The 21,048-nt window shown below is 42.9% G+C and overlaps 1 protein-coding gene across 1 annotated transcript in view; it reads right to left on the reverse strand.

The window, feature by feature from the left end:
* Positions 1–10,899, reverse strand: part of fam20cb (FAM20C golgi associated secretory pathway kinase b) — a 101,289-nt gene extending 90,390 nt beyond the window's left edge. The window contains exons 1-3 of the mRNA XM_037691323.1: positions 10,220–10,899; positions 8,597–8,772; positions 216–294 (exon numbers count right to left, since the gene is read on the reverse strand). Of these exons, the coding sequence (XP_037547251.1) occupies positions 216–294; positions 8,597–8,772; positions 10,220–10,734 (770 nt within the window). The 5' untranslated portion in view covers positions 10,735–10,899. The remainder of the gene's footprint in view (positions 1–215; positions 295–8,596; positions 8,773–10,219) is intronic.
* Positions 10,900–21,048: the final 10,149 nt, after the last annotated feature.

A 21,048-nucleotide genomic window follows, 5' to 3' on the forward strand; every position in this document is an offset into this window, starting at 1 on the left:
CCTTCAATCGGATGCCAAGGCTGTGCCGAAATGAAAGCAATTTGATATCGCCGGAGAGGCGAACGGGAAAATGACACGAGGAGAATCAGTGCAAGATGCAAAAGAAGCGTCACAGTTGATGATTTGAGGTGAAACGACATTAAAGCGTCGCTTCTTCTTAGAGAGAATGGGTTCCACGCTGAACTCTGTGTTAAAAAGCAGAAAAAAAAACTTACTTCATGGGTTTGAAGAGAGCCTGGCCGTAGTTTTGGAAGGTCATGATGAGCTTCAGCTGAGTGCCTCCAGACTTCATCGCTGTTGGAATAAATAAAAAAACAACAGCAACACTAAATTACTGATGTGATATTTCAGCTTGAAATGATTGATGTATAATGCCATCATAGTTTTTACAAAGATGTAAGTATATTTACTGGAAATTCCACCTTTCTTACAGTGAACTGTTGAAAAAGATAAAGCTCAAACGTTATTGTAAACCAGACAAATATTGTGTTTAAACTAGGCCTGTCACGATAACAAATTTTGCTGGGCGATTAATTGTCTCAGAAATTATTGCGATAAACGATAACATTGTTTGAAAATTGACAATAATTAGTAAATATCGTCAAATTTAAGAAGAAATGTTGGTTAATTATTTCAAAAACACAAAGTTTGTTTTCTCAGTCATCCAGGTATATAACAACAAAAAAGGTTGAATCATGTCATCTGGACTTCGTTTTTTTGTTAAAAAGAAATGTTTCGCCCCTCATCCAAGAGACTTCGTCGGTCTGGGGCCTAGCCATCTGGTATTACCCAGAAGCCACCCTGACTCTTGTGTTTCAAGCCTGCCTCAGATACCCCTGAAGTCTGGCCTTTTCACTAATGGTTTCAAAAACACAACCAGATGACATGATTCAACCTTTTTTGTTGGTTAATTATATTTTCAGTGTAGTACCTTTTTTGTATAAGACTGTTTGAAACGAAGGATGGAGCAGCATGTCTCTTTAAGAACACTGGGAGGGAGGCCCTTTGACGTGACATGGGCGGTCTCTCCTTTTTTGGCGGACGCTCAGAGTGGTTTGAGCTCTTTAACATAATATTTTTTCACACAAAGCTTTTAATTTAAAAAAATCAGTAAACAAGCTCTCAGCGTCTTTTTGCAGAGAAAAACAATTTTTTACATAAAGGCACGGGTTTCAACCATGAATTTTGAAACTTCGACAAGACGGAGGTTGTTGCCTGAGGTCGGCCTGTTAGCTTAGCTCGTAGCTTATATTCTCAGCTTAGCTGCTTTTAACGATCCAAAAATGCCATTTTGGACGGTTAAAAGGGATTTTAAAGAGAAAGGGAGGGGGTCAGTGAAGAGCACTGGAGTTGAGCCTTTTGTCATCCAGTGTCTTCAGTAGAAAGAGACACACGAAGAAACGATAAAGCCGATAAATGGAAACGAGGTCGATAATTTTCATATATCATGCGATTAATTGATTTATTGTTCATCGCGATAGGCCTACTTTAAAAAAACAAAAACAGAGTAAAGTTTATGTAAGACTTGTCTTTTCAGCTCCGAGTCGATTGAACTCGACAGACATTTCATGACACACCTAACACCAGCTTCCTCTGCAGCACCACTGACGTGCGCTGCTAGGCTCGCACATGTGCAGCAGTGTGTCTTTGCGTGTCGCTGCGATGGGTGTGCTTCGGCTCTGAAAAGTCTGAGACCTGATGTCACCATGTTTGTTTGACGGGAAGCGACAGTGAGGCTTGGGTGAAGGACAGCCAGTGCTCAGCTGACGCTCTCTGGTCCTCTGCTGTTCACTCTTCTCCCTGTTTTCTCAGAAGGCTCTTCCTGTCTTTCTCTCCATTTGTCTCTGTTTGCATTTCTTATTCATCTTCCCATCCTCGATCTCCCCCACCTCCCCCCGGCTTCAGCATGATAATGCAGTCTGAAGGTGCTCCTGGGACTAGGTTTGGTGCACGGAGTTCAGTCAAGATCTAAAGCGAGTTTAACAGAAAGAGCAAAGTCTCCGCTGATCGATTGGCAGCTGTGTATTTGGTGGCGTTTTGCCAAAGAACAGACTTTTCAATCAATGATTTTAATTTATTTTTACATGTGGGAATCACGAGGACAAGCAAACTGTTTGCAGAGGGGCATGGTGGGGGAAATGTGCACAGATCAATGTCTGCTCGGTCTCGTGTGCTACAAAGCTGTTGCTTGGAGGTTTGATACATTCCAGAGTAATCCATTCCACTGTAATCATTGGGAATTCATGCATGCAGAAGCCATGACAATCATAAACGGTGTACTCGTCCTGACTCTGCAGCAGTGTGTACCTCATCTTCAACTCGTCCCAGCTCCAGATTGTTCCAAGCAGCTGCTGAAAGGTTTATCATTTCTGCTGCTTTTGCACGCCAGGCTCACAGAGGTTGCTGAGAAGACGTTGCCGTCTATAATAGATCTAAGCATTCCTATCCTTAAGTTCAGATAATAGACAACTGATGTTGGCTTTTATTGGTATTCTGCTCAGGGCCTGTGTTAAGACTCTGTAATTACTGAAGCAGCATGTTATTTAGCTGGCAAGACATGCTAAGGACTGCTATCCACCCAGGGAGAAAGCAAAAGGGAGAAATTTTGAGGAAAAATTAGACAGCATCTTGGCTAGATAGTACGAAAAGAAAAAAACATAATCTTCTACTAAGTAACTGAGCATGGATGGGAGTTTTATAAACAGTTAATCCTAGTCCTAGATAAGCATTTAATCTCTGCTATGGGCCAGTTGCATTTTTTGTCGTTGGCAGATAAACCTGGAATCAAAAATCCCTTCTTTTTTTTTACAGTGAGATTGAGATGGGCGACCTTGAGTCGACAAGCTCTTTTGGAATGTGTGAACGGAGAACAGCCAAAAGGGAAGACAATCCCCTTCAGGAAAGAAAGGGAGAAACAAAGAGCTCAAATAGATTCTATACAAGTTCCCGAGTGTGCATGGATTATCACCTCTGCTCGCCACATCCTCAGCAAGATCTTTACTGTTCTCCATCAAAAAGCCAGATTTACAGCGCTGACCAATCAAATAAAAAGGCACAGGTTTGATATGAGTCAAACTGGAATGTGGCTGTGTGATTTGCACTGAGACCGTGTGTCCTCTTGGGCAGTGTTGCCAGATCTCACGATAGAAACAAGCAACCAGCTCTATGAAAACAAGCCCAAAACAAGCCCAACTGGCAACCCACCACATTGTGCAAAACAGAGGGTGTTTTTAAACAGTATAAAAATACATTTATTATGGCATTACACATAAACAACAGCAAAATTATGATAAACACTTTGACTAACATACTTTTAAGCTCTGATTTAAAAAATACATTTTGTATATGTAACAAATATATAAATCATATTTTTCCTACGTATTTTTAAAAACAAAACATCCTGACACCTGCGTGTGAGTGGAGCCCCCTAGTGGTCGGCCACAGTCTGAGTGTTTGTTTGAGTGTGCGCCTGTCACCTCGCCAACTTGGGCGGGAGCGATAAATAGAAAACGGGGGCGTGGAAGGGACAAACTACCTACCATAGTTGCCAAGTCCGCTTATTATAAGCGACTTTGGGCTTGTTTTTTTCTGAACCCGCTTGTGAATCTTGTGAGTCGCGAGTTACAGGTTTTTTGGGCTTGTTTTTGAACGTGAAGCTGTTTATTTGGGCATGACTTCCTTTCCGAGTGAAACTAGTTGATTATCTCCCAGCTCCACACAATAAAGCAAAAGACGAGTGGTAGTAGGTAGTTTGTCCCTTCCACGCCCCCGTTTCCTGTTTATCGTTCCCGACCAAGATGGCGAGGCGACAGGCGCACACAGACATACATAGACATGTAAAAATATGTCTGTGGGCGAGCACCCAAAACACTCATTTGTGGCCGACCACTATTGGGCTCTACTCACACACAGATGTCAGGATGTTTTGTTTTTAAAAATATGTAGAAAAAATTAGGGATGGGGCCGATCCGATCCAGTATCAGTATCGGCCTCCAATACCAGCATAATTTACGTATCGGATTTTTCCGTTCCAACCTGATGATCTTTCCGATCCATGATGCATGTCTGTGTCTGATGACCTGCTCTGCAGGTTGGCTTCAAATTATGGAATGGATTTCCTGAGTGGAGGCGTGTCTCATGAACCCAGAGTAATAAGACCCGCCTCACATTCAGGAAATCCATTTCATAGTTTGCAGCCAGCTACAATGTGAGTAAATACTCTTTTGAGGGCTGAGCACTGAGCAGCACTGTTGCTAACGGCTAACCAACTTTTCATCGTAACATGTCCGCTGTGTGGAAGTGTTTTACACTAAACACCGCAAGACAGCAACATGCAATGTCTGCAGAGCCGCTGACTGAGAGGAGGACGCTCGGTCGCGACCTACAATACATCAACCTTAATAAACATTTGAAAAAGCACCACATTAAATCACACGAGTATAGTTTAGCCAGGCAGCGCAGTAACGTTAGTTTTACGTTGGACGTTGGAGCTCCGTGGCTTCAGCGGTGTGTTTCTCTTGTTCAGTCCGGAGCAGACAGTCTGATTTCAGTCAGCCGTGCTCGGTCTGCCCGTCTCTGAGGAGCAGACCGAGCGTGGCTGACTGAAATCAGACCGTCTGCTCCGCAGCTTGATTGAATACTTGCAGTCAAGACATAGTTTACGTTTACCCTCCAGGAGATATTTATCAGCTCAAGATGAGAGTTCTGTGATGGAGTTACATTCAAAGTAATCTGCTCAGATAAATAGTCTTAAATTATTATTTTTATATATGAATGTTTCTGTTAACTTATTGTAATGTTTCTGTACAGTGCCCTGAAATGACTTCTGTTGTGACTTGGCGCTATATAAATAAACTGAATTGAACAATCATAAAAAAAAAAAAAAGAGCATGAACTGAAAAATAAAATAAAATTATATATGTATAAAAAAGAAACAAAAACAGCTACATTATAAAGTAATGTAAAATACTAAAAACAGGAACATGTCTGTGTTGGTTTATGCCATGAACTTAGCAGATGTTTGAAGCAATTTAATCCCTTTAATATCCACTTTAAAGCTAGGAATAAAACAAACAGTATATTTTGTGCCTCATGTTGCCTTTTTGGACATACATGTATATATTTGTACAAACTGTACTTGAGAGGAGATTATTACAGCCTCATAAAATCAATTATGATTATGGTATCGGAATGGTATTAATATTGGACGATATCTAGTGCCACTTTTCCACTGTCACAGTGCGGATCAGGTCAGTTCGGGTCAGTTCAGATCGGCTCGTGTCTCATTGTGTTTCCATTTACACTTCTGGAGCGGTTCTGTATGTGGGGGCCTAGAATCCAACTCGTCTTACCGTCTTCTGCATTTGACCACGGCTTTGATATTATTGTTTTTGTATAGCTTCAAAATACTAAAAGATATGTTCCTCGAGTTATCGCTAATAGCAAGCGGTAGAGAAAAAATGGCGGATCGGGTTGTTTGGAAAGACTCCACAGACGCCTCCCCCCGACCAATCAGTGACCGACAGTGTTTCTGACGTCACGGCTCGGCTCGCTTGGACCCCTTGAGAAGCCGGGCCAGAATTTAGGGAGGCGAGCCGGTCCCAGGAACCATGGTAAAGACCTCAAACACGGGCCAAGCCGGAAATATCCGACCTGCGCCATGACAGTGGAAAAAGGGCATTAGGTGTAGGTATCGGGATCGGATCGGAAGTTAAAAAAATGTGGATCGGTTCATCCCTAGAAAAATTACACATGTAATATTTTATTTTTTTAAATCAGAGCTGAAAAGTATGTTATTCAAAGTGTTCAGCATCATTTTGCTGTTGTTTATGTGTAATGCCATAATAAATGTATGTTTAAAAAAACGGCCTGTTTTATTCAATGTGGTGGGTTGCCAGTTGGGCTTGTTTTGGGCTTGTTTTCATAGAGATGGTTGCTTTATTCTATTGCGAGATCTGGCAACACTGCTACCTACTACCACTCATCTTTTGCTTTATTGTGTGGAGCTGGGAGGTAATCAACTAGTTTCACTCGGAAAGAAAGTCAAGCCCAAAAAAACGCAACCCGCGACTCACAAGATTTGCAAGCGAATTTAGAAAAAAACAAGCCCAAAGTCACTTATAATAAGCAGACTTGGCAACACTGCTCTTGGGCTCTGTGACGCTCTGTGGAAACACACGAGGGAGGACTGTGGTGTTTTTATTATTCTCCCGGCCTTGTAAAGCAGGAGCATGCAGGCTGATGAGATTGAGCTGTATGGAAGCCTGCAGCTCGCTTCTATCTTCCTGCGTATTTATGTGCTTGTGCATGGGGGTGCGTTCACTTGTCAGCTGCTTATCAGCTCCCCCTCAATATGCTTAACCGACAGAGCCCATGAAAGAACATTAAAGGGCACTTGTACTCAGTTTTGTCAGTTTGCATGTTTGAGCATGAACGTTAAGGCTAATATTTGTGCTATTTACACATACGAAGGCTTCGAGGTGATTTTTTAACGTTACAAGTGCAAACCCAATTTTGAAAAAAAGATGCGCAAAAAGCAAAACCAGAAAGATTTACAAAACTCATAAACCCATTGACCTGTGTTGACTTTGACTTGAATATAAAGCCTCGTACATTTTGCTAGGTGTTTCAAATGTAAATACCACGTGTCATAATGTTTGTTTGAGACCTCCCCTTCTGACTGACGCCACGTTTGACCAACTGGTTTTAATTCAAATTAATACCTTTACAAAGAGAACTAACTTTGCATGTATTCCCAAGGGTTAAAAATGGCACCAGATTTGTTTTGTAGGTAGGGTTTTTCTAGGGATTTTAAACATTTAGGTGGAAGAGTTTAAATGGACTGAGGCAAAGTGGAAAACTGTTCTGTCGTCAATTAAATAAAAATTTGAAACTTTTTGTAAGCCACAGGTGCCATGTCTGTCCTCTGTGCTGAGGAGAAGGACCAACTGGCATGTTAGCACACAGTCTAACAGCCTGCCTCTTTGATGGTATTGGGGTGCATTAGAATTAATTACACGGGCAGCTTGCACATCTGGAAAGGAACCATCTATTAAGACATGTATAATATCATATAATGTCATTTACAATGAAATGGCTGCACAGGCCAGTTCCTCCTCAAACAGTTCATAAATCACCGGTGAAGCGTCCACGTCTTGCTCAGGTGTGAGCTCTGAGCAGAACCAAAAGAGGCGGAGCAGAACTCAGCTGGGCTGAAAGCGAGCACGATGCATGTCCGTGTTGTTTTCTATAATTAATTAATTCACTTAATTGTAAATGGACTGTACTTATACAGCGCCTTTCTATCTTATTTCAAGATACTCAAAGCACATTACACTACAATCTGTGTCCTCATTGACCCATTCATACAGCACTCTACTAGATCTCTACAAAGCTAATTGAACAAATCATTCTAATGAGTCTAATCAGTGCTATCCATCCTATTTGTGGTTAACTATTATTTAAACTAACTGCAATGCTGCTGTGCATCATCAACAACACTCCCCCAGTATCCGTTGTTGTTTAATCCGGCTCGCGGGCGATCACACACTGATTTACTCCGTTTATCAGAAGTTCATGCACAGCGGGAGAGTAAAAGAGTGCGCCCCTGTGAGAGCACGCAGCCCTTTGACTCGGGTTTCTTCTCATTTAAGTCATAATTAAACATTCCTAACACCAAAACACAGATAGGCCCCAGATTAAAGTAAAGACGTGTGTCTCTGTTTAACTTTATTTTGTTTTCCCCAATCTCACAAAATTCTCTCTGTGAGAGAGTCCCAGACAGACTGTGAGCTGCAAAGCATGCTGGGAGGAAAAACTTGGTGCAATGCTTCTGAGTGTGCAGATGGGTTGCTCTTGTTATTGTCCTGTTCAGGTTTGCTTTGGCATTTACGTTGAAGCCTCTGTTATTAAACTGACACCATGAGTCCGAGGTTGTTCCCAGTACAGTAGTTAAGTAATGGTAGTAATGGTTGCAGCAGTCCTCACTGAAGAAAGAAGTCAGAGTGATGTCTGGCTGTGCAATGTGTCATGCAAGACCATGCAAGGCCATTACAGGCCAGTACAGTGGTGAGGGGCTGTTCCTCTGTATGATCATGAAAAACTTGAAAATTGAGATGGACACGTAACATTAATGCCTCTCAGACTAAAATATTTGCTATTTCAAATTTTCTTGAAGGACTCGCTCACAAATTCTCCTGATTTTTTTGTATTTTTTATTAATGAACTCATCAGTGTGCTGGACTTAAGTTACCCGTGGGCCGGAAGTGGCCTGCAGGATGCCAGATAAATAGCCCTGCTCTGGTCATTGCTGTATCAATAATGCAATAAACTGCATTGATTTCAATCCATATTTTATTCCAAATGTGCATTTCTGCTCTGCACACTAATAATGCATTTGTCATGGCAATATTCAATAATAATAATAATAATAATGCAAGTACATGTTTTCCAACTCTTACAGTTTCAGCTTTTCTCATTTACATGAACAGAAATGAGAAGATCTTAGATAATGATGTCTTAAAGCCTAACTGTGCATTGAAGCTCTCCGCTGGATCCCATTAAGGTTCAAGTGTAGGATCTTTTTGTGAGGACTCACCAACGCTGGTGATCTTTTGGGTCACCAGGTCCTTCAGAAGGGCGTCGATGACCGGGTTGTGTCTGGAGTACAGCTCGTATCGATTAATCCCAATGTGGAAGCGGAGCCAGTTGGGGTACGACTCGGCCATCAGCTCTACTGTCGGGCTGAACTCATCCACGGTGCCCTCCCCAGTCCTGGATGAGAGGATGAAGGGAGGAAAACAGGCATGGAGGATGAGCGGTAACATCTTTACATGAACTGTTACAGAATGTTTGGGACAAATTAAAAAGCTTTGGGTTTATCTTTAACTTCATTACAACTCAGTTACACAATAAAAGATTAAAAGGAGCGGTTTTGACCTGTTATCACTAGTGTGGACAACGTGCAGCAGACTGTGAAACAGTTTCCAACACCTCCCCATGGAGCTCCAAATATTTAAACACAAAACTTCCATGAGCCACGGTCAACATCTGACCAAACATCCACCACTGCAGCTGTAACTAATGGTTTGCTGCTTTTGTCTTTGTCCCTGCGTGTTCTGTGATGTTTAAGATGCTGTGTTTTACAGTTTTATGAGTAATCAAGGGTATTGAAGCAACAATTTTACAACTTTGTTCTCAATATTTGTGTTTTTACACCCTGCATTTGAAAAATCAAACATCCCAAGCAAATTAAGACATCAAAACGTGTGGTTCGATAATAGCGTGACTTTGGGTAGAGGCATGATGTGGAAAAAATTAGCATGGATCGTATAAAATTAGCTCACCAGCACCCTGGAGTGTTTGTCATTTAAAGTTTAAAGTTGGACTATACAGGACAGAGCTGGGGTTTTGATGTCTTTCACCAGTTTGACCTGATTTCAGATCAGCTTTTAGGATTTTTGGAGGTTTTAGCACAAACTTTTGAGATGTCTAAACTTCCCAAGATTTTGCGAGCGGATTCTTTTCTCAACTTTTCTTTCATATGCACAGTCAAATGAGCACATTGTTTTCTTGCACATCTTTCCCCACTATAGGGGTTAAATCCCCCCAGAGTGCAACGAGTTCCCCCCCCCCCCCCCCCATACACTCCTATAATATTTTAGCTCAGTCTTTTCTCTTCAGAACTTCACATGAAGTGTCTTTTTAATCTCTGTATGAAACTGCAGACACAAAAGTTCATGCGACATCAGAGTCTTCTGCCAGTTCAAGAATGTGTACGAGTTTTTGCACAGCGACTGTTCGAGGCTTACATTTTAGTTTGTGTTTCTGTTTGCTGCTCAGGGAGTGAAAACAGGTTTGTGGTTGACCATAATGAACCACTGGCAGCAGCTTGAACATTTCTTTTTTTAGCCTGCATGTGTTTTTATACTTCTTACAACAAAATGCATGTTGTCTTGTTGCAGATTAATGTAAAGTTGATGATTAGGGAATCATCCTGCAAATTTACTTCAGACACCGTTTTAACTTTATTTTTATTTTGTTTTTTATCCCAATTGTTACTTTCGCTTTTGCTCTTTTAATGTCTGGCACGTTTTCATTTTGTGCATTGTGAAAAACTTTTCATAAAGAGTGCTGAAATTGCTGATTTGGCTCTGGAACCATGTGTGAAAGTGGAAGTTTTGAATCAAAACTCATTGTTGTTGTTGTTGTTGTTGTTTACCATGCCTCCTCCTCTGCAGCTTTGGGGTCAAACCTGATGTCCGTGTTGACGTTGAACAGCGTGTCCTCGTCCGTCAGAGGCGGAGGAGACTTTTTATATAAAGGATGCTCGAACAGAGCCGACAGCCTGGAGCTCCTGTCCGGCGCGCGCCCGCTCCGTGCGCTCAGCTGCCTCTGGCCGCCGGGGCGCTCAGCCCCGCCGCGCGCTCCCTCCCCCGCAGCCTTGCTCCTCTCCGGGGAGGACCCGTTGGAGCTGGGCTCGCTGCTGAAGTCCTGCAGGATCCGGAGGGTGTGCTTGTTGCTGCTGCTGCTGCTGCTGGGCCAGCCCTGCAGCAGCTGCTTCCCTCCCCAGCTCTGAGGCTGCTCGCTGGGCACGTTGGAGCACGAGCAGCCTCCGCCGCCTCCTCCGTGCCTCTCCAGCTTGGGTAACAAGTCGATCATGATGTGCATGGAGCACGCGATGAGGAACACCATGAGGATCAGGACCCGGAATCGGCGCAGGAGGATCATCTTCATGGTCTCGCGTTTGAGCAGATGCGAGTACTTGCTGCAGATGATGAGCACGCAGAGGACCAGGCTCACTACATCACTGATGATGTTGATCAGACTGGACGCCAGTCGGATGAAATACACGTTAAACACGTAGGAGCCATCTTCACTGGCCGTCTTGAGTGAAGGATTCAGCCTTTCTTTCCTTTTCTTTCTCTATCTCCCTCCCTCTCTCTCTCTCTCTCTCTTTTTTTTATTTATTTCTTTACAACATCCGAGTCCTGCGCGATTGGAGACTATTTTTAGATCAGAGGCGCAAAGTCACCCGCACGAGTCCAGGTAGAACAGGTCGAGTCGGTTCAGACCAGCGAGCGGTTTGCGCAAGCCTCATCCTCCCCCCGGCTGAAGAATATCTGTGAAAAACAAAAATCAAAACACTCCGGGAGAGAAGAACCCGATCTGACTGCGCGCGACCACGATCCAAGTGGCTCAACATAAAAAAAAAATTTTTTAAAGAAAGAAAGAAAAGCAAAACAAACAGTGAAGCTCGTCACGTTTCAGTGTCCAGGAGGGGAAAGTCCCCGGAAATCGATCCAGCAGTCCGGGGCGCGTCACGGGAGAGGGTGGTGGGGTGGACAGACAGCAAGCTTTGGATCGTTTTGCGCAGGTAGAAAGGGTCCAGAGTCCTCTAGGAGCACAGCTGGAGGGGGGCGGGGGGAGGGGGGCAAGAATGAGCTCCTTGTAGCATGTGGGAATCTGGGTGGGTGTGTTAAATATGATGATGAAGCCAAGGCTAGATCCTGCCTTTACGCAGCGTCACTGCGCGCAGATTGGCTGAAAAACACCGAGAGAGAGAGAGAGAGGGAGAGAGAGAGAGGGAGAGAGAGAGAGGGATGTGAAGCACATAACTGTTCGTCTGTGTTCCTCCTGGAATAAATCAACTCTGCACATCCCGGCTGCTCAAGAAGAGGGCGTCTTTCCACCGATCCAACCGCCTGAGCAGACCAGCTCCCCCCTCCCTCTGTCCTCTGAAATCCATCTGCTGGACTCGCTCCGAAGTGTCTCCTCCGCGTTGGCAGTCCATCCATCGATGATGCATTAGACAGACCTATTAGAGCTCTCATCAGTCTGGAGGGGGGGGGGGGGGGGGAGCCACTCAGCACAAACTGACTCCTCAATAAGGTTCAGTGGCTGCATGAAATTAAAAACACACCAAAACATTTGAGAGATTCCTTATTGAAGCAGTGAAGGACAGTATCACCTGTCCCGTGGTCTGCAGAGAACTGGTGCTGGCCAACTGGCTGGAGAAGAGCTGCAGTTTCATAAAGTCCACACTCTTTAGAAGTTATGTCTGACTCACATGGTTGAAGATGCAGTTAATTGAGGGATTTACAGAAACATTAGTTGTGGGTGTATTAATGCAACGCGATTCTTGGTAACTAAATTAAAACGTCTTCGCTTATCCAAGGCTCTGTGTGCATCTGTCGTAAGAGAGGAATAAATAAAGTTATGGCTTCTGAAGAGGGGTTTTGAAGAAAGATGAAAAACAAACACTGTCTTGTCTGTTTTGGATAACTTACTGAAGCACTACAGTTTGGAAACAGAGTTTATAAAGTCCTGTCCAAATGGAAACTGTCTTTACACAATTTTTGTTTTTCCTTGCAAACATCAGCACTGTTCAATGTTCCATCCACACTGAAACACAAAACGACCCAAACACTGTAGTAACTGCTGAGTAGTTGACCTCCGATTGAAGAGTTGGGGGTTCAACTCCATCAGCAGCCACATGTTGAAGGGTCCCTGGACAAGACACTGGACACCTCACTGCCTTCGATGTGTGTCCCATCCGTGTATGAATGTGATCTAAAGCACTGATTAGAATGATTTGTTCAGATTTTCTTTGTAGGAGTCAGAGTTTCCTTAGTTGTCATTCGCACCACATCTGGTACATGTGGTGGAACAAAATTGTGTACACAGGGTCCCAGTTACATCCAACACAATTATAAAATGTAAAAGAAAATCAGTAATAAGATCTAAAATATGAACTAAGAAAAACATTAACTAAAAGTATGCTAAGCACTAATAGCATAAAAACAATACGTTGAACAGCAGCATGAAACAGATCAGCAGCAACATAAAACAGATCAGCAGCAATATGATGTGATTTTTTTTCCCCACAGTGATTATTCTGGTTAGAGATTCGTGAGTCTAACAGCCTCAGGGTAGAAGCTGTTCCTCAGTCTAGTGGTTCTACACTTAATGCTCCTCAACCTCCTTCCTGAGGGGAGCGGGGCAAAAAGTGTGTGTGCTGGATGAGTGAGGTCCTTCATGATGCAGGTGGCCCTCTTCCTGCATCTGGAGGTGTAAATGTCTGTGATGGTGGGGAGACTGACTCCAACAGACTTCTGTGCAGCCTTCACCACTCTCTGCAGAGCTTTTCTTTCTATCTAGTAGAGTGCTTTGTGTGTGGGTGTGTTGTAAAACACTTTGAGTATCTTGATTAGATAGGAAGGAGCTACATAAATACAGTCCATTTACCATTTTCTTATTTAATAATGAGAGATACAGAGGGTAGTCTCTACATGAGGACTTGACACATGACTGGAGACACTGACAACAACTGAGGTTGATTAATGAATGGGAACAGGTGGGAAGATGGTAGATATACATGATAGTGAGTTGATTATCAGGACAGAGGAGGTAACGCACTGACTGAGAACTGAAAATGTCCGGTTAAACTGGTTACTAATGACAGGAAACACTGGCAGAAATAAACTGTATGGATAGAATTCGGACAAAGAAAAAACTAGCCGACCAAACGAAAAATGTGACACAATGCCTGCTAATTTGATGGAGTTGTTGCCATTTGTGTTGACTAAGAACTTTGCAGCTGTAGCTCCTGGACGGTGGAACCATCTGTGCCGTCATGTCACACAGACTTCACAGAGCTGACATTTTTTTACTGGTTGCATTTGTATGTCTTATAATAATTGTTGTTTTAATGATCTTGTGTTTGGAGTTATCTTTTTGCTATTTGCAGTTTCCATTTTGACCAACGGCAGTTGTTCTGAAATGTGCTATACAAAGAAATTTGATTAAAAGTCAATTAGTTGTGGTGGCCATCTTGAACTGGATGGCCTACACTTTAAAAACTATTTTTGTGCAGAATTTCCCCCAAGAATTTACTCATTTTCCAACAAATCAGTGAAAACAACGAGTTTTTGAACAATGAGATTTCCATCTCTTTAGCAGCGACCGACTGGCGACCAAGCAACCCATCCACGGGCTCAGCACTCCTGATATCAGTGACTGTTCGAGGGTGGAAGGCAAAGTGATGCTTGCTGTCCATCCAGATTTCATGCCAACCTGCTGTAGCGTGCTGTCGACTAGCCCCGAGGTGAAACAAGCGCAGATGAATGTGTATTGATGTCAGTCAGACATGGATCACAGCAGTCGATGGGTCAGTGGTTCCTCACAAGGCCTGTCTTGTGCAATTGTAGCTGAGCCTTTCAGGTGGAATCAACGGAGCCGCTCTGATTCTTGGGCTCATATATCATTGTATTGTTTTCTTGATTTTGTTGGCTGTCTAACAACATTAGCTCATCGTCTGTGCTGATAAAGTTGGACTGTTTTGGAGATGACTATTTGCAAACACAAATGAATGGTTTTGTTTTATTTCTTGGCTGAAATTAAACCAATGTTCAAACAATGAACTAAAAAGTCCAGCTTTGGGATTTCCAGTGTCGGATTTCAAGCCTTTGTCTGGAATGCATTCGATGAGCGTTTGTTTGTTTTAGTCTGCAAATGGATTGAGCAACACTATTAGAAGGATCTGGACTTTGTTCAGACATGATGAGGACGAGCAGGAGGGCAGGCCATCCTACCAGATAGCTGATTTAAGCACTGGTAGTGTGTACACAAGATTTATGTCCAGTGAGATAGCACTGATGATACAGAGATAGTACACTCTATGTCCTCTGTCTGCACAGAAACAGTGAAGGGATGGGTCAGATACTACACAACGTCAGCCCAGTCATGTGAGAGGGGATTCAAATCCAATTTATACCCTGAGTGTGTTTGACGATATGACATCACCTCAGGTTAACATTAAACAAGTTTTCTCAAACATTTCAGGTATATACACACAGACATACAGTGGTGCTTGAATGTTTGTGAACCCTTTATAATTTTCTATGTTTCTGCATAAATTTGACCTAAAACATCATCAGATTTTCACACGAATCCTAAAAATAGATAATGAGACAAAAATATTAAACTTGGTCATTTATTTATTGATGAAAAAGATCCAGCTTTACATATTTGTGATGGTAAAAGTATGTGAACCTCTAGGATTATCAGTTCATTTGAAGGTGAAATTAGAGTCAGGTGTTTTCAATCCATGGGATGATGATCAGGTGTGAGTGGGCACCCTGTTTGATTTAAAGAACAGGATCTATCAAAGTCTGATCTTCTCAACATGTTTGTGGAAGTGGATCATGTCAGGAACAAAGGAGATTTCCGAGGAGCTTAGAAAAAGAGTTGTTGATGCTCATCAGGCTGGAAATTGTTGCAAACCATCTCTAAAAAGTTTGGACTTCACCAATCTACATCACACAGATTGTGTACAAATGGAGGAAATTCAAGACCAGTGTTACCCTCCCCAGGAGTGGTGGACCAGCAAACATCACGTCAAGAACAAGGTGTGTATTAGTCTGTGAGGTCACAAAGGACCTCAGGGTAACTTCTAACAACTGAAGGTCTCTCTCACATTGATGTTGATGTTCATGAGTCCACCATCAGGAGAACACTGAACAACAATGGTTCATGGCAGGGTTGAAGGAGAAACCACTGCTCCAAAAAGAACATGGCTGCTCGTCTGCAGTTTGATAAAGATCACATGGACACAACAGAAGACAGAAGAATGTTTTGTGGACAGATGAGACCAGAATAGAACTTTTTGGTTTAAATGAAAAGTGTTCTGTTTGGAGAAAGTAAAACTGCATTCCTGCATAAGAACCTGATCCCATCTGTGAAACATGGTGGTGGTAGTATCATGGTTTGGGCCTGTTTTGCTGCATCTGGGCCAGGACGGCTTGCCATCAATGATGGAACAATGAATTCTGAATTATATCAGAGAATTCTAAAGGAAAATGTCAGAACATCTGTCCATGAACTGAATCAAGAGAAGGTGAGTCACGCAGCGACACAATGATCCTCAGCACATGAGTGGTTCTACCAAAGAATGGTTCAAGAAGAATAAAATTATGTCACACCAGATACTAAAAGCAAAAGTTTGCATAGTCTTACCACTGACAAATATGTAATATTGGATCATTTTCCTCAATAAATAAATGGCAAAGTAAAAAATGTGTCTCATTTGTTTAACTGGGTTCTCTTTATCTACTTTTCAGAGTCAGAGTCAGAGTCAGAGTTTCTTTATTGTCATTCGCACCTCATGTGGTACATGTGGTGGAGCGAAATTATGTACACAAGGTCCCAGTTACATCCAACAATAAAATGTCTAAGAGAAAAACAGTAATAACATCTAAGATATGAACTAAGAAAAACATCAACAAAATATACACCAAGCACTCATAACATAAAACATTGAACATCACCACAAACATGAACATGAGTCTGTGAGCAGATGTGCACGCAGGAACACATCAACATTGAAACAGATCAGCAGCAACATGAAACAGATCAGCAGCAACATGATATGGTTTTTCACAGTGATTATTCTAGTTAGAGATTCATGAGTCTAACAGCCTCAGGGTAGAAGCTGTTCCTCAGTCTAGTGGTTCTACACTTAATGCTCCTCAACCTCCTTCCTGAGGGGAGTGGGGCAAAAAGTGTGTGTGCTGGGTGGGTGGGGTCCTTCATGATGCAGGTGGCCCTCTTCCTGCATCTGGAGGTGTAGATGTCTGTGATGGTGGGGAGACTGATTCCAACAGATTTCTGTGCAGCCTTCACCACTCTCTGCAAAGCTTTTCTTTCTGCAGCTGTGCAGCCTCCATGCCACACATTGATGCTCGAGCACAGGATGCTCTCCACTGCACACCTGTAGAAGGAGGTGAGGACTGAGCTTCCCAGACCAGCTCGCCTCAGCCGTCTGAGGAAGTAGAGTCTCTGATGAGCTTTCTTGATCAGGCTGGTGGTGTTGTTGCTCCAGCTGAGGTTGTCATTCATGTGTACACCCAAGTACTTGTAGCTGGAGACCACTTCCACCGCAGATCCTCTTATGTTCAGGGGGGTGTAGATGTTTTTGTTCCTTCTGAAGTCCACAATCATCTCCTTTGTCTTCTTCACATTGATGTGAAGGTTATTCTCTCTGCACCAGCTCTCCAGGTGTTCCACCTCTTGCCTGTAGCTGGACTCATCATTGTTTGTGATGCATCCCACCACCGCTGTATCGTCTGCAAACTTTACAATGTGACAGCCTGGATGGGTAGCTGCACAATCATATGTGAGCAGAGTAAACAGAAGGGGGCTCAACACACATCCCTGAGGAGAGCCAGTGCTGAGGGTTATGGTGGAGGAGGAGAGGTTGTGGATCCTCACTAACTGTGGTCTGTTTGTTAAAAAGTCTAGTACCCAGTTGCAAATGGAGGGGCTTAGTCCTAGTGTGGATAGTTTGTCCATCAGGGTTTGGGGGATCATGGAGTTGAAGGCGGATGTGAAGTCCACAAAGAGCATATGGACGTAAGAGTTTTTCTGCTCCAGGTGGTTGAGCGCAGTGTGGACCACAGAGGAGATTGCATCCTCTGTTGATCGGTTCTCACGGTATGCATACTGATGAGGGTCCTCGTTGATGTTGATGGTTGTTTTGATGTGAGTCATGACCAGTTTTTCGAAGCATTTAGCGACTATCGGGGTGAGGGCCACTGGCCGATAGTCATTCAGACCAGTCACTGTAGAGCTTTTTGGGACTGGGATGATGGTGGCAGTCTTCAGGCAGGTGGGAACTGTCTCCAGGGTAAGTGAGGTGTTAAAGATGTCTGCCAGCACCTCACAGAGCTGATCAGCACATTCCTTCAACACTTTTCCGGGGATGTTGTCTGGGCCAGTTGCTTTGTGCGGATTAATCCTCCTGAAGGTACTCCTTACTTCTGCTGAGGTCACGCTGAGATGCTCTTCATCCGGTGGCGAGGTGAGTCTGGTGCTGGGTGGTCTGTTCGGGTCTTCAAAGCGTGCATAGAACTTGTTGAGGGCATCAGGCAGAGATGGGTCTTTGGGGCATTGTTCACTCCTTCCTTTATAATCTGTTATGCACTTAATGCCCCTCCACATGCTCCGAGGGTCTTGTGAGATGAATTGACCCTCGATCCTCTTTGCATATGTGGCCTTGGCCCTCTTAATACCAGCAACCAGCTCTTTTCTTGTCCTACTCAGCTCCTCTGAGTTTCCAGACCTGAAGGCAGTGTTCCTGGCTTCCAGCAGGGTACGCACCTCTGCATTCAGCCAAGGTTTTCTGTTTGGGTAGCTTTTAACATTTCTGATAGTGGAGACTGTGTCAGTACATGTACTAATGTAACCCAGAACTGAGGATGTGTATTGGTCAAGATCAAGCGAACCTCCATTTTCAGCAGCTTCTCTGAAAACCTGCCAGTCTGTTCGATCAAAACAATCTCTCAGTATGGGGCCACTGTCCTGGATCCAACATTTAACTTTCTTTTGTACCGGTCTGGAGCGTCTCAGCGGGGGCATTTTAGGACTTGTGTGAAAATATGATGATGTTTTAAATCATATTGATGTAAAAATATAGAAAATTCAAATATTCAAGCACCACAGTATACTTATAAACATATATACATACACACACACGCATTTATACATACATATATATACACACACACGCACACACACAATTCCTTCTTGTCTCAGCCTCACCTAAGCTAGCCATTAGCTCATCCCCATTCTCTGTTCAGCTGTATTTCTCTCAGTAAAGTGATTTAATATCCCGTCTACAACATACTTTATATGTTGATGTATTCAACACAAGATAAACTGTTTACAACCTTTCCACAGTGCCACACTTTAAAAGATCCAAACTATCCATTTCTAATGCAGTGCACCATTAGACGCTGTGGTTTGTGTTTGTAGGAGCAGCTTGCAGCTGTTTTGTCCTCTTAGTTTCAGCTGATAAAGTGATGGTTACAGTTGATTTCTCTAGCAGGTGTAACGGCAGCAGCCTTACACAAACTGTAAAAAGGCCTTGAATGAGCTGTGATGAAATAAAATGTGAAAGTCACCCTGAAGCAGCGTGGCTGTAAAGTGCTGACAGTTGTTTAGTATTGTGAGGACAGAAGTGAGAGCGGACTCACACACAGGCCTCTGAATCATCAGCACTCCATATGCACTGGCTCAGTAAATTCATTTGTCCCACTCTGCCCTCGCTGCGACCAGGCCCGAGTGGGGAAACGAGACTAATTCCTCTCCCGGAACAGCGTCGCGGTCGATGCGTCTGATACGCCATATTTGAATGGATATTTCAGATAACAATGCCCTCTGTTGACCCTAATAAGCCTCAAGCCTTCCTCACTTGCTCCTTTCGCTTTCGCAGCCCCTCATCATCATCATTCACAGCTGCTCAGCGTAGGAGCCAGATGTGTCAACTCCATATTTAAACTACCATAATAATTACTTTTGTAAAAACATCCTCATCAGATGTGTTTTTCCAATCACCTCGCTCCCAAGGCGACTCTTCCTCCGTCGGTGCTGCTTGCGTTCTGCTGTTATCATCTGTTTCCTTATAATATTTGAATGAAAGGCGCGTCTTTTGTTTACATATTTATCACTTGCGGGTGTCAGCACAAATCAAGCTTGACACGCTGCTTGATTACATATTAGGGATGCATGAGAGAGATGCGTGTTCTCTTTGTGATCATCACTTTGTTCTTACTTACAGAGGGATGGGAATAATTGGTATCTCATTTGGAAGAAATGCAATATTCTCTGAGAAGTCATTGTTCCTTAAGATGACGCCCGAGGGCTTAAAGACAGCACATCTTGGCAGCTTTTTTTCCCCCAAATCTGTTGCTTTTACAAAAGTATTGGTGTAAACACAAATTAGATCGTGACTTTCATTGTGAATTATTGTGCCAAATTAAAGCAGACTGTTTTGTTCTGATTAGCAACAGGGAAGTCTCCTGTCGCTCATAGTTAAACGATTGTGAATGTTGTGGAAACAGAGTGAAAATCGAATGACAAAATCAGTATTGTTTCCTTATCTGTGTGACAAACATCTGTGAACAATTATAAAAAGTACAAGCCAAGTTCTGAGATGGAAGATGGAAGCAACGCATTATCCTGCAACCCAGATCTTGTACTTTTTAACCCATTCTAACCATGATATATGCAAGTACTGAGTACAAAATAATCTGTTTTTAATGTATTGCAATCTTAGCTGTGAGTGAAGCTGAAAATAAAGAAGCAACTTGAAACAATTTTGTGTCAGAGCAAGTGCAAACCTCAATCTGGTGCATGATTAATGCCACCAGTCGTCTTGTTCTGATTGCTTACATGTGTTTTGTGTTAAAAGTGCCAAACAAGAAAGTTTTAACTGTTTCAAGTAAAACGGCAGCACGTCTTGGTAAGTGAGTAATGACTAAACAGATATGAAGTTGCGGACATGTCACCATATTTGAGATCGGGCTGGGCAATATGGACCAAAATGAATATCTCGATATTATTTAAGATAAATTGTGATATACGATATATATCTCTATATTTTTTCTTTCCATAAAGTAATAACAAAAAATATATTTCTGAGTCAAAGCTTTGTCTCAGTTGTCACACAGGCACATTTATTAACAACAGTTGTAGCTACAAAATAAATGTCTCAAAAATAAAACTATTTTTTTACATATATTAAAGTTTGTTTGAGGATCATACGAGCTGCTGAATCGCAGAAGGCTCTTGCCCGGACCCCAGTCTTGCGTGCTCATGAAGGCCAAACCCCGATCCCGGCAGACACGTCTGATGTACGGAGGGTGGAAGCTATTTAAAAAAAAAATTTATGTAATGTATTTTTTTTAATCAGTGCATCCTCAGACTGCAAACACAAAGAGGTCAAAAGAAATTGAGTTAATAAAATTGTAATTTTAAAGTAAAAAAGTTAATTAGGGCAGCACGGTGGCGCAACTGGTAGAGCTGCTGCCTCTCAGTGAAAAGGTCCCTGGTTCAAATCCCGGTCCGGGGTCCTCCCACAGACCAAAAACATGCATGTTAGACTGGTTGGTAACTCTAAATTGTCCCTAGGTGTGAGTGAGAGAGTCAATGGTGACGTCAATTTGAACCCCGCCCACTGGAACCGGTACTGAGAGCATAATGGAAACACAA

This window comes from Nematolebias whitei, chromosome 17 (genome assembly GCF_014905685.2).
Source record: "Nematolebias whitei isolate Nwh7 chromosome 17, NemWhi1, whole genome shotgun sequence".
Lineage (NCBI taxonomy): Eukaryota > Metazoa > Chordata > Actinopteri > Cyprinodontiformes > Rivulidae > Nematolebias > Nematolebias whitei.